Here is a 14,005-nt window from a genome sequence, read left to right as displayed (position 1 = left end):
TTTCTTCTTCTGTAAAATGCAGTTGGACTAGACTATCCCCAAGGTCCCTTCCAGCTCTAACATTTGTTATGAGGGTGTGGGGTGGGTTTGCTTCAAGCTCTCTTTCAGTGCCCACTCCCCCCAAGGGGAAGCCTCTTTGTTCTAGGGCAGGGGTCCTTAATCTTTTTTGTGTCATGGACCCTTTTATCAGTCTGTTAAAGCCCAGACCCCTTCTCAGCATAATGTTTTAAAATAATTAAAGAAATGCTAAATTTAAGTTGGAGGTTAGTGAAATATCAAAGATAGTGTTTTTCTTATCCAACTTAACAGGCCCCATGAAATCTATCCATGGATCCCTTGGGGGTTCATGGACCCCCCCAGGTTAAGACTCCCTGCTTTAGAGCAGTGCTATCCAGCTCAAACTGAAATGGATCTCTGCAGCCATATTGACTTAGAAAACCACAAATTAACATTGTCTATGTTATATTGCATTTTAAAAATTTTGTTAAACATTTCCTAATTACATTTTAATCTAGTTGTGGAAGTTTGACACCTCTACTTTGGAGTTTACCATCCTTCTCAATAATCAGGCTTCTTAGATGCTAAGTGGGAAGAAACAACTGACTTTAATTCCAAGTTATCAAAAATAATAATGTTCCAAGAACTATGTCCCCTTCTATCACCTTCACCAGGATTTGGTTAGTGATGCCCTAGCTACAAAAAATTCTGGCAATAGCAACTGTTCTCACTAAGATGTGCAAAGTAGCCTTGGATTAGGGAGGGAGGTGCTTCAAAATGAGCTAGTTTCTCAGCCCAGCTCTATGCCTCCAGCCCTTTTAGTACTGATCCAGAGTAGAGATTCTTCTTTCTACTTCTCCAGCATTCCTAAAGCTCGTCAGTTAAAATGAATTTGGCTAGTCCCTTCACCTTTCTTTGGGACTTTCTATAATACCATAGACAAAGGATAGGTTATACGTAGCTGCCCTTCACCATGACCATGTTAGTCCTTGATTTGTGGGTCTGTTCTCAAGCTTGGGGTTCTATATTCAGACTAGATTGAAGCAGCCCAGCTGTCTGTGCTTTCAGACCAAAGTCTAAAGCCTTCTAATGTACATAGACAACAATCTAGGATATTTAAAGCTGCTAGTGCTACTTAGCACTGTTAACATTTACTGCTTGCTTTATGAACCATTACTGATTTTTTTATCACAGCTCCAGTAAGAAACAAGGTCACTTTGTACGCATGATACAGCTAAGAATAACTGGTTCTATAATAGGTGTTTGTTGAAGACCCTTTCAATCACTGAATTTTCTTTGTCTATGGAATTTTGTGTAATTAAAATGAAAGTTATTTGTCAAGAAAAATGTTTCTGTTATCCCAAAACCATTCCTTAATTGTCTATTACTGTACTTAGGATCTTTATGTTGAGGGCTTAGCATATAGTATTTGACATCTTAAATAAAGAAAAAAGTATGTATTTTTCCCTCTTAAGGATTGGAAGCATTTATCAACATTCTGTGGTTCATTAGCATGAGCTAAGGAAATATAATCATATGAAATAATCATAAATGATTATTTAGAGAAATTACTAATCATGTAAAAGTCACAGGTTCAGTCTTCATAAGGGCCAGTTTTTTCTCCTTTTTGATGACCATACAATGAACTCTTTTTCCAGCTAATATTTTTGAAAATGTGTAACAGTGATCATAAGGTGAACAGGAAGAGTGTATGGTGATGGATCCATATGAGTCCATCATTACTATTGGAAAAACAAATATATACCCTATCATATCAGTTGTCATTCATATGTATGTGGCATTATTTGTGAACATTGGTTATGTACTTATTATTACTTCACTTAATCTCTAAGTGTTTTTTGTGTTTTGGAGTTTGGAATAGTGGAACACAAAGAAATTAATATAGTGTCTCTAAAACTAAACAGTAGAATGATGACAGAGTAAGGGTCAGGCATGGTAGAGTGAAAAGAGCACTGACTCTGGAGTCAGAAGACTAGGGCTCAAATTCTATCTCTGCTGTTTTCTGTGTGACCTTCAGCTAACCTCTCTGGGCTTTAGTTTCCTTATCTGCAAAATGAGAAGACTGGACTAAATGGCCTCTGAGGTGCTTGAGGCAGCTAGTGGTGCAATGGATAAAATGGTAGGTCTGGAGTCTGGAAGACCCGAGTTCAAATCCAGCCTCAGATACTTATTAGCCATGTGACCCTGGGCAAGTCATTTAACCCTTATTTGCCTCAGTTTCCTCAATTGTAAAGTGAGGATAATAGTACCTATCTCCTGAAGTTGTTGTGAAGATCAAATGAGAGAATAGCTTGGCACATAGTAGGTGCTATATATAAATGCTTATTCTCTTTGTCTTTCCTCCTTATCTCTTCCTTTTCTGGATCTATGAACCTATGGTCTTTTCTTTTCCCACAAAGAAACACATTTTATTTTGGAATTTTTATATTTCTCGGCTGTATAGAATATTCATCTGGAAGTCAGAATTTGAAGTTTTTAATTACAGTTCTACTCTTAACTTTGTGAACTGAAGTCACTAAACTTTGTTGTGCTGTATATGTAAAACAAGGATTATGAGACACTCTCTTACCTTCTGTTTTAAAAGTAAAGAAAATAATATTTCATATGAGCAATGTCTTAAAGATTGTTTTGCCAAACAAAAAGAGTAGAAGGAAGAGTCTTAAGTTCACCAGAGCAATAGTGACTTCTGGGTTCTGGGTATTGATTATGTTCACTTTTATCCAAATGGGAGTGATTAGGGAAAGTGGCTAACTGGGTCAAAGACAAAGAACTGGAAGAAGCAGCAGCAGCAGCCATGTATACCAACTAGAAAGTGACCCACTTATACAAGTCAGAACACCTTGAGCTATATGAAAGTACCAGGAACTCTTACAGAGTAAACCCCTCTATAAACTCCAGATAATAATTTACCCTGATTGCTATAACCTTAGGCAGTGATTAAATAGGAGTTCCTTAGTTAACTGTGCTGTCTGGCTATGTCTAGCAGATCTGTGTTCAGTTAACTGTTCAATGCTAAAAATATTTGGGGATAGGAAGAAATGACTTTTCATTCCTGTGGTCATAGGCATCATTAAAAAGAAAATTGTTGTAATTAGATGTGGGAGATAGTGTGACACTAAATAACTGTTAAGGCACTGCTGGTGTGGGTACATTCTCATAAAAGCTGCATCTCTTTAAATACAAAACTCTGAGTTATTGGAATGAGAACCTATCTAGTTAAGTGGCATTAATTTTAAAACAAGGAAAAAATATTATTCCTGGATGAGTCCCTACCCCCTTGTATTTAGCACAGTTGCAAGTAAAGGGCTCCCAGTGCACCAGATGCTGTGTATTCATTGGAGGTTGTTACTATTTGTCTCTTCCAGCTTCTGTTTCCTGCTCCTGGTACCTAATTTCTGTTCCTGCCTTCTGCTTTCCTCCTAATGTGAGCTCAACTTGCAACTTTCTCTCAGGTTCTCCTTTCTGTTAATTGTGCTTTAACCTCTGCCTATAGGAGTATTTTCTGTATGTATATAGTTGTAAAGAAAAGTATTGCTGCAGCTTTATTCCCTGTAAACATACTAACATTTCCTCATCTCTATGTATGTAATCCCTTCTTCCTGCTCTAGCTTCACTAGTAATATTACCTGTCTTGTTATTTATAGGCACTTGAATTATGTTCAGGATAATGGTTATTGTCCAAGAACAGCAATATTTACAAGTCCTATAACTGAAAAGGGAGTTTTAGTTTTTATTTAATTTGATTGGGGCCTTTGTTCTATGACTATTAAAGTATGCATATTATGACTTAGATGAAGCATTTCAGTAGGCTCAATTCTACTATATATTCAGAATTTACTTATAATCATGCTTACTAAACATGAGGACCCAGTCTTTTCAATGTAAACCTAACTGAAGTTATACACAGGCATCTCAGTTATACGTCAACTCCAGATGGGATGAAAAAAAAAATCCAAGCCCCAGTTGATATTAACATGATTACTTCCAGCAGTGTAAAATAAAGAAAATTGTATATAATGGAAGAATTTTTAATAACCTTGTGGAATAAAAAAAAAAGTATAAACAGTATTCCCCTTTTTTGTTTGTTGTGGAGTTTCTTAGAAAATTCTCTCCCTGCCCCACCCCCATTTTTAAGGAAATTGCTTCCTGGCTGAAAGCAGGCTATTTCTAGCTTTCTTATTGTTACATCACTCAAATCCAATTTGGATGTTTATGACTAATTATTATATTACCTCTTTATTATATTATTTTGTTATATTACCCTTTTCCCTCTTCCCTTTTTAATCTTTCATTCTCTTTCTGCTCCTTATTTTCTTTTAATTGATGTAGTCCTTTCTCCATTCCTTCCTTTTGTAATAGTAATTTGACAGCTGTGAGCACTGGTGTATAGGTTCTAAGTTCAATTTTTTTTTATCAACATTATGTCCTGCCCACAGCCCAGTTTATTTTAAGCCTAGGTCATTATAAGGATAAGGACTATTCAATGATTTACTTAGTGTGTTTTCTACCAAGATCTCATGCTAGTCATCCTGGTAACAGTTATGTTGCTTTGATGTCAGTCTCAAGTTCTAGCCAGATCTTTCTACATCCACCACTTATAGAAGTGTTTACCATTGTGGGTATCAGGTTCTTTACCCCCTTTTGGTTCCTATATGGCCATTTCCCATTATATAAACTTTTGTTAGCACCCATGAGTTGGTAGGTCACATCAGAACTTTGATACCTATTTTATATTCTCAAGAAGCAGGGAATAGCACATTAACACTACCTTGAATCTATGAATATATGAGAATATGTGTATACTTTAGTTGCAACAAGAAGATAATTATGTTTTGACCTTTTAGGTATTTTAATGAGTTAATGAATTTTCTTCTAGGTACATCCCCCTTTTCTCCCCTTCTCCCACTCTATATAGCATCTTAAATTTTGGCACTTTTAGAAATCTTATAGCCTCTGGGAAAGTCTGAAGCTGGTATATCACTTGAATTAGGGAGTTCTGAGCTGTAGTACAAAGTTAACCGGTATCCAGACTAAGTCTGGTAAAAATATGGTAAGCCCCTAGGGGTATAGGACCATAAGGCTGCTGTAGTGGAGCTACTACAGGGTGGAAAAACTGAGCAGATTAAAGCTTTTGTGCAGAATAACAGTGGGTCAAGCCGTGAGTGGCTGCTGTAATACCACTCTGGAAAAGATAGTGGCCAGTCTCAAAAAAAAATTCTTTTTAATAAATTTTAAAAACCTTATAGAACTTAGAGTTCTTTTTAGTTTATGCCTGCTTCTGGACCATAACGTCCTGATAAAAGGAGTTCCTGTCTATTTTAGTTTGTTGCATCTGTACTGTGAGATATTTGAGGGTGATTGGGTTGTTTTGTTTTGTTTTGAAGTTTTATTGCCAGTTTGGTTGAATAGTTCTTACCCAGCCAATTATAAACCAAATAGAATAAAAAATACTTTATGAAAGTGTATTTTCCTGATTCCTAAAGTTAAGTGGCATTTTTGGCCTTGAAACTGATGCTTCAGACTCTATTTTTATACCTTCCTTGTACTTGACTGTGCCTTCCTTTTGCTTGACATTTCAGGCAAATGTCTTCTATTGTGTGTTCAGTCAGTTGATCGGTAAATGCCTACTATTAAGCACCTACTATGTGCCATGCACTGTGCTAACTGCTAGAGATACAAAATAAGGTAAAAGACAGTCTTTGCCTTCAAGGAACTTACAGTCTAATGGGTGAGACAACATGCAAATAAATATATACAAAGCAAGTTATATACACGACAAATAGGAAATAATTAAAAGAGGGAAGATACTAGAATTAAGAGGGATTACGTGGTTGAATGGAGTGGAGAGAGACTTGAATCAGGCAGACCCACCAGCAGGCAATTGCATAGTTAAGGTGTGAGGTGATGAGGGTATGCACCAGAATGGTGGCAGTGTCAGAGGAGAGAGGGGCACATACTCAAATGAAGTTCCAAGGTGAAATCGACACGTCTTGGCAACAGCTTAGATATGGTGGGGGAGGGGATTTGAGAGAGAGTGAGGAATCCAGGATGACTCCTAGGTTGCAAGCCTAAGGGTTGCTCTCTACAGTAATACAGTAATAAGGAAGCTGGGGTGGAAGGTGGGGGTGAAAGATAGTAAGTTCTGTTTTGGACATCTATCTCAAGATGTTTGAAAGGCAGTTAGAGATTAGAGATTGGAAGTCAGCAGAGTTTGGAGTAAGCTTGATAGATTTGAGAATCCTCAGCATAGAGATAGTAATTAACTCCATGACAGCTGATGAGAATCACCAACTGAAGTAGTATAGAGGGAGAGGAGAAGAGGGCCTAGGACAGAACCCTGAGGGACATCTACAATTAGAAGGAGTGATCTGGAGGAGAATTCAGCAAAGGTGACAGAGAAGGAACCTTCAGATAACTAGGAGAACCAGGATTCCCAAAACACTTGAGAATAGATAATATCATGGGGGAGAGAGTGACCAGCAGTATCAAAGGCTACAAGAGAGGTCGAGGAGAATGAGGATTGGTAAAAGGTCATTGGATTTGGCAACTAAGAGATCATTAGTAAGTGGAGAGAGCAATTTCAATGGGATAATAAGGTTGGAAGCTAGATTGTAAGGAGTTAAGAGATTGAGAAGAGGTAGGGAAGGGGAGAAAAAAGGGGGGGATTTACGTGATAACTTTATTATATATTTAAAAGGAATAGCAAGTTGTACATAACGGATGTGCAGTTTCATGTACAGTCATCTTTTTTTCTATTCTGTATGTTATGGAAATTCTTGTTGTATTTTTTAAGTTCAGAATTAAATAAGTGAAATTTTAAAAAGATTGAGAGGAGAAAAAGTGGACACACCTATTGTAGACAGTCTTTTTGAGGAGTTTAGCTAAGAAGGGTAGAAGAGAAATAGGACAGTAGTTAACAGGGATGTAAGGATCAAGTGAGGGGAGACACGGGCATGCTAGGAGGTTATAGAAACGAGCCAGTGGAGAGGGAGAGATTGAAAATAAGTGAAAAAGTGGGGATGACAGAGTGGGCGATCTGCTGGAAAAGAAGATGGAAGGTTTTCACTTCAACATGTAAAGGGGTTAGTCTTAGTACAGAGTAAAGTAGCTTCATCATTTTGAAACACGGGAGGAGAGACTAGCAGAAGGTACCTTAGTGATAGGAGATGAGGAAAAGGGGACAAGAGGAGTTTCATGGCAAATTGTCTCAATTTTTTCTGTAAAATGTGAGCTGAGTTTTCAACTGAGAGAATGAGGAGAAGGGGGAGCCATGGCAGATTTGAGAAGGGCTGAAAAAATTTAAAAGAGCCACTGTGGAGAGTAGGGTAGTGTTAGTGAGTTGATAGAGGAAGTATGGTAGTATTGCCTACTATTGTTGACATTTTCTCCTAATCCCATTTTCCTTACACTCCACCCACAACATTCTGTGTGCATTTTTTGATAGTGGCTTATCCCCTCTTGGATTTCCAGACTTCACTACACCTGTACTCAGCAGCTGGGACAACTCAAAAATAGCAAGGCAAATTGGGAGAAGACAGGAGAGGCTCTTGCTGTTATGAGTTAGATAATAGTAGGCCTAGAAAGGGTTAAAGTCATCTGCTAATGAATGTTGTGGTTTGGGGCTTCATCTCAGCAGAATGCCAACAAAGTATTTACTAATTTCTACTTAGATTAACGTCATTTATTCTTTCCTTGTTACTTAGAAATTCCAGCTGCCTGCAAAAGAGCCCTGTGTTGAATGTCAGAAAACAGTGTACCCAATGGAGCGCCTCTTGGCCAACCAGCAAGTGTTTCACATCAGCTGTTTCCGTTGTTTCTATTGCAACAACAAACTCAGGTAAACCAGATAAAAGCAAGGCATCCCCACCCTCCACCGCCCACCCCCCACGTAATTTTGGTTTTCACTAGATTTGGGCTTTTGAAAAAATGGTAATGGATGGTTCTGTGCTTCCTTTGTGTGACAACACTTTGAAAAAGTGAAAAGCACAGTACAAATGTATGAAGATAATATTAACATTTCATAACAACAGTGGAATTTGAACCTTTTGTATGTGAATAACCATAATTTAAGACTAAAACTAATTTGTGTTATAGTAAGTCCCAGGCCCATGTAACATAAAATTTAAAAAACTGGAAAGGATTTCAAGATTCAATCCATCTAATCTAACCACTTGCTTCAAAAGAGGTATTTGTATTTGTGGTTTAAAAATTGGGAAGCGGGGCAGCTAGGTGGTGCAGTAGATAGAGCACTGGCCTTGGAGTCAGGAGGACCTGAGTTCAAGTCAGGCCTCAGACACATAATACTTCCTAGCTGTGTGACTCTGGACAAGTCACTTAACCCCAATGCCTCACTTAAAAAAAATTTGGGAAGGTCAGAAATAATCCTTTAAGCCTTCTTTTAAAAATGGTTTCCCTCTTTTTTCCTGTATTATGAAGAGAATTAGGAAGTTTCTACGGAACAAGAATCCATCACATTCTGTAGAAGCCCATTTCATCGTCAGTTACCTTTATTATATGAAACTTTTTGGTCTCACCTAAGTCTCTCTTGATGAAATAGATATGCTTTATACACGTGAGGGTGTAAACATTAGTCATTCCTTAATCTGCCCTCTTCCAAAGTAAATAACTTCACAGTCGTTTTTTATAAGCCATTAATTATTATAATTCTTTTTCTGTGGAATCACTATAGTTTTTTTATGTTCCCTTTAAAATGTAAAGCTCCCAAATAGACACCAATATTTCTAAGGGAGTCTCAACAATACTGACTCTAGCAAAGAACTGTTTCCTTGATCTTGATTGCCATGTTGACCACAGCTTCAGGTCAATCAATCAGTAGTATTCACTAAGTTCATATTTTGGGTAGAACACTCTACTAGTAGTTGTGGGAATGTGCAAAAGAAATAAAATTATAAAATTTATTGCTTTCAAGGAGCTAATAATACAAGATATCCCAACAGTCTTAGTGTTATCTCTGCTTATATGAAGCCCCAAACCACAGCACTTGGTGGTACTACTAAGACTTTTAGGATACTTATATAAATAGGAGACTACAAGAAACAAACTAAAGGTGATATTAAAAAAGGATCTGACAATATACATGCATAATTATAGATTATAAGTGTTTAGGAAATTTTGGGTGAACAGATGTAGGCAGAAATCATTCAGGAAGACTTCCTGAAAGAAGTAGATGTTTAAAAAATAGATTTTTGGGGGGCAGCTAGGTGGTGTAGTAGACAGAGCACTGGCCCTGGATTCAGGAGGACCTGAGTTCAAATGCGGCCTCAGACACATAACACTTACTGGTTGTGTGACGCTGGGCAAGTCACTTAACCCCATTGCCTAGCCCCCCCCAAAAAAAAGGTGTTTTTTTTTTGAAAGAAATGAATATGTAGACTAACAAGCATATTTCAGAGTCAGTGATGACATTGCAAAGGTTCAGAGATAAGAAAGAACAAATTGTGTGCAGCATACAAAAAACATAAGCTAGAGTCCAAGGTGACTGAATTAGCCTTTTGATAAACTTTTGAAAATATGATCGTTGAATGTTTCAACATTTCCTCCTCCAGTCCATTTTTAAAATCCTGAAATTTTATAGAAGGCTAGGTTATGACCTTCCATGTAATTGTATTTACAATATGCTAACTTTATGCTGCTTTTAATTGCTAACAGTCTAGGAACATATGCATCCTTACATGGAAGAATCTATTGCAAGCCTCACTTCAATCAGCTCTTTAAATCTAAAGGTAACTATGATGAAGGCTTTGGACATAAACCACACAAGGATCTATGGGCAAGCAAAAATGAAACTGAAGAATCTCTGGAGAGGCCAGCCCAGTTTATAAATTCAGCTGAGAGTCCCCAGAACCCAGGAGTTGAGGATGCTCCCATTGCTAAGGTGGGTGTATTGACTGCTAGTATGGAAGCCAAGGCTACATCTCAGCCAGAAAAGGAAGACAAACCAGCTGAAACAAAGAAATTGAGGATTGCTTGGCCACCTCCAACAGAACTTGGTAGTTCAGCAAGTATTTTGGAAGAAGGGATCAAAATGTTGAAGCCCAGATGGCCTCCTGAGGATGAGATCAGCAAGCCAGATACTGCAGAAGATGTAGACCTGGATTTGAAAAAGCTAAGAAGATCATCTTCACTGAAAGAAAGAAGTCGCCCATTTACAGTAGCAGCGTCATTTCGATCTACATCTGTCAGAAACCCAAAAACCTTGTCTCCCCCTGTTAGGAGAGACTGGAGCATGCAAGAACAGAGTGAAAAACTTGAGGGGAGTACAGTGAGCGAGAGGAAACAGATGAAGAAGGGCAGAGGCAAGGAGAATGGGGATGTGGAGAAAGCAGACTGGAAGAACAAAGAACCTATAGAAGAGCGAAGGAAGAGCAGGGAAAATCCTGGTATTGAGGAAAGGGATGATAGTTTTGTAGAGAATGGTCAAGTTGTAGGTGCAGATGTAGGTGAAGATGTAAACACAGAACATCAGTCCTCACTAAAACCAAAGTCCCCAAATTGTTCCAACTATGGGGGTAACAGATCCATGAAGGAATTTACAACTTCTCAGAATCGGAAATCTCAGGATGTGGGATTCTGGGAAGAAGAAATACAAGAGCTGTCAGTGGAAGAGCAAATAAAAAGGAATCGGTATTATGATGATGATGATGATGATGATGAAGATGAAAAACAAATTGGCCTTTAACTAGAAAATTTGCCAAGGTGCTGGGCCTTCAGTTGGTAATAGTATTACCAATTGCCATCTGTGAAAGTGATGCTTTAACTGCACATAAACAGATAACCTTAGAACATAATTTACGTGGAAGTAAATTTGAAGTAAATGCAGTGGATGGCATTTCCAGCTTACACAGTACCTCTTATTAAATTATTAGTTTAGGCAGGGTTGTCCTGCTTCAGATAAACCCCATATTGCTACCCAAATGAAAATAAATGCAAGAGATCTTGTTACTTAAATCCTTTGATTTTAGGCAAAGATAATATGTGCATTGAGTACGTTGAAGTTGAAGTCTTGTATATTCAAGGACAAAAATTATACTAAGTGTTTTTCTTCAGGATTTTCTTGTGTTCCCAAAAAACAGGGTTACAGCCAGATTTCAGTGACAAACTGTTGCTACTACAAACACTACCATGAACAAGGGACCAGTTCAGAAAGGACTTAGAGGCCTAACAATTATGACTGAATGCACTTTAGTATAAAGGGCACAGATAGTATATTTTCTAATGAAGACAAATGTAATTGCTTAGTATTCATCCAAGTGATCAAATTTTTAGTCTCTTTAAAAATAAACTCATTTTCTCCTTTAAATTACTTTTAAAAAATAAATGTACTGTTTTGCATTCTCCAAGCCACATTCTATAATGAAATTGTTAGGTTATAACACCAGCAATCTTTGTGGAATATCTTTTGAGGAAATTGACATTCATCCTTAGGCAACAGTGTGTGTGTGTGTGTGTGTGTGTGTGTGTGTGTGTGTGTGTGTGTGTGTGTGTGTGTGTAGGATGGAGGGGGATTGTCTAGCTGTCACCCAAATAAAATACAGCATTTGCCAAGGAGTTTTGACATCTTTGCAAGAAACTGTTCAGTATGCTTTCTCTGTAGTGTTTGTGTTCCCTGTAATTTACTTAAAGTAATAACATTCTTGTGACTCTTTAAAAACCTGGACCTCTGTGGAGATATAATTTTAAATACCTAATTAACTCTGAAATGTATCGATTATGTTAAAGACAATATTCCCAGTATAAAACTGTTGTCCTTTTTCTTGGAACTTGTTTCTAGTGTTAAGATTTCTGAACGCTTCAAATGTGATTACATTTATTTTACATAATTTATATTCCAGCTTGGGGTGGGGAAGCAGGGTTTAAACTGTAGGCTCTTTTTTGTACTGTATCTTTAGAAATTTAGCTCTGATTATATTTTTTAGAGATGTAAAATATTCTGCTTTCTTACCAATATTGCTCACAATGAAACATTTTTATCCAATAAAGCTTTCCACTTTTAAAACTTTTCTGATTTGTCTTTTTTTCCCCCTCTCTTACATTGTTAGGATCTCCTAAATCATTTATTCTTCCCACGGTTGTCAAAGAGGCAAAAACAGAAATCTTGAGCTAACACAAAGTGTTGTGGTATCTTCCAATCAGTAGGTGGTGGTAATGGGCTGCTCTTGGATGTTAGCAAGTGTATGAAGCTGCATTTTATGTTGTTTGGTTCTGGTATATCGAGCCAACATCCAGTGTCCTCCTTGTTACCACACTTTTAAACAGACCTTTTTGCGTTGGGTTTATAGCTGTTCTGTAAATCATCCATTATGTGCTATGTCCTTTGTGTTGCCTAGTTGCTGTTTGCAAAGGCCTTGGTAATAAGTACATTCCACAGCTTGGGAATAAAATGTAAATACTGTCAGGTCCCCAGGGTTCAGCTCAGACTCCTGAGCTCAGCAGAATTGCATTGCTAATTTTTCACCCAGTTGGGACTGAAACTATATATAAATCTCAGAAGGCCTTGCTCACACGTTTAGTTCCTTCAGCCTAACTATCCTAGCATTAGCCATGACCCACTGTGTATGGTAATTTGATGAAGAAAAATTGAAAGTGAAGATTGTATTCACAAACCATCATCTGCAAGTATTCATGAAGCATTTCACTATGTTTTTCATTAAATCCTAGAGAAACTGGGTCATCAGAGGGCATCTTTTCCCTGATTCATGAATCTATAAAATCCTGAATATGTGATCTTTTACCCTTTGCTTAAAACATTTCTAGGGATAGGGAACTTGCATTTCATTATGTCATTTGAAGTAGTATGTAAAGTTCTTTGTAAAGCTCTGTGTAAATGTTAGGTATTAAACACTAAAGGCAGTCCATTCCATTTTTTAAATGGACTCATTAGGAATTAATATTGTATTAAACTGTGACTTGTAACTTCTACTCGTTAATACTTTTTCTTCCTACTGGAAGCAGAATCAATCTATTCCCTCTTCCCAAAGGAACCTCTCTCTATATTTGGCAACTCTGAACTGATATTAAGTAGTCAAAGGAAAGCCCTGCTTTTTGCCCGCCAAAAGCTTGCTCTCTCTCTCACACACACAAGACACAAGAAAGAAGTTGAACATGTCACATGAGTGAGGGAAATGGTGTGCTGTATGATCCCCTAAAGGCAGCCTTGCTGCTGTTGTGTGAACAAGGAGCAGGGACAGTTAAAGCAGAGGACGGTGGCTATTTGCCTGGGGGATTGGGCCTGGCTTAGCTCAAGCACTGTGTCGGCCTCATCACCAGTTTGTCACTGGGTAATTCCTTCTAGTGAGCGGCTAGGTGGTAAAAGGGATAGAGTACTGAGCCTAGAGTCAGGAACACTTAATCTTCCTGAGTTGAAATCTGGCCTCAGATACTTTAGTAGCTGTGTGACCCTGGACAAGTCACTTAACCCTGTTTGCCTCAGTTTCCTCATCTATAAAATGAGCTGTAGAAGAAAATGGCAAACCACTCTATTTGCCAAGAAAACCCCCAAAAAGGTCACGAGGCAGACAACAACAACAATTCCTGCTAGTATCCAATTTCTTGGTTGTGAGTGGCTCTTAAGAATTTGCAACCATTGCCTGACTCATTGACTAGGTGCATGAAATTAGGCTGAAATCTTTAAGCTAACATTTGGAAAGAACACATTGTTGGTGGCATACTGTGCCTTTTAACTGGCTGTGTCCCTCTTGCCTGGAATGCTCTCCCTCAACTGTGCCTCTTAGTTTTCCTGGCTTCCTGAAAGAATCAGCTCTAATCTCACCCCCTCCAAGAGGTCTTTCTCAATCTTCCCTAGTGCTAGTGCCATCCCTCTGAGATCGTCTCCCTTTCACACTGTATATACATTCTGTATATACTTAGTAGTTTGCTCTATGTCTTCCCCATTAGAATGTGAATTCCTTGTGGCCAGAAAACCAATTTTTTGCTTTTTTTGTGTGTCCTCAGTGCTTAGCATCTATTA

General features: G+C 38.0%; 1 protein-coding gene across 1 annotated transcript in view; it reads left to right on the top strand.

Moving 5' to 3' along the window:
• The window catches only part of LIMA1 (LIM domain and actin binding 1), a 109,000-nt gene extending 96,966 nt beyond the window's left edge, over window positions 1-12,034 (top strand). The window contains exons 10-11 of the mRNA XM_020966059.2: window positions 7,722-7,855; window positions 9,688-12,034. Of these exons, the coding sequence (XP_020821718.1) occupies window positions 7,722-7,855; window positions 9,688-10,717 (1,164 nt within the window). The 3' untranslated portion in view covers window positions 10,718-12,034. The remainder of the gene's footprint in view (window positions 1-7,721; window positions 7,856-9,687) is intronic.
• Window positions 12,035-14,005: the final 1,971 nt, after the last annotated feature.

This window comes from Phascolarctos cinereus, unplaced genomic scaffold (genome assembly GCF_003287225.1).
Source record: "Phascolarctos cinereus isolate Bilbo 61053 unplaced genomic scaffold, phaCin_HiC Scaffold_1;HRSCAF=81, whole genome shotgun sequence".
In the NCBI taxonomy this organism is placed as follows: Eukaryota; Metazoa; Chordata; class Mammalia; order Diprotodontia; family Phascolarctidae; genus Phascolarctos; species Phascolarctos cinereus.
Note: the sequence above shows the minus strand (reverse complement) of the source record. Positions and strands in the feature narration are given on the sequence as shown.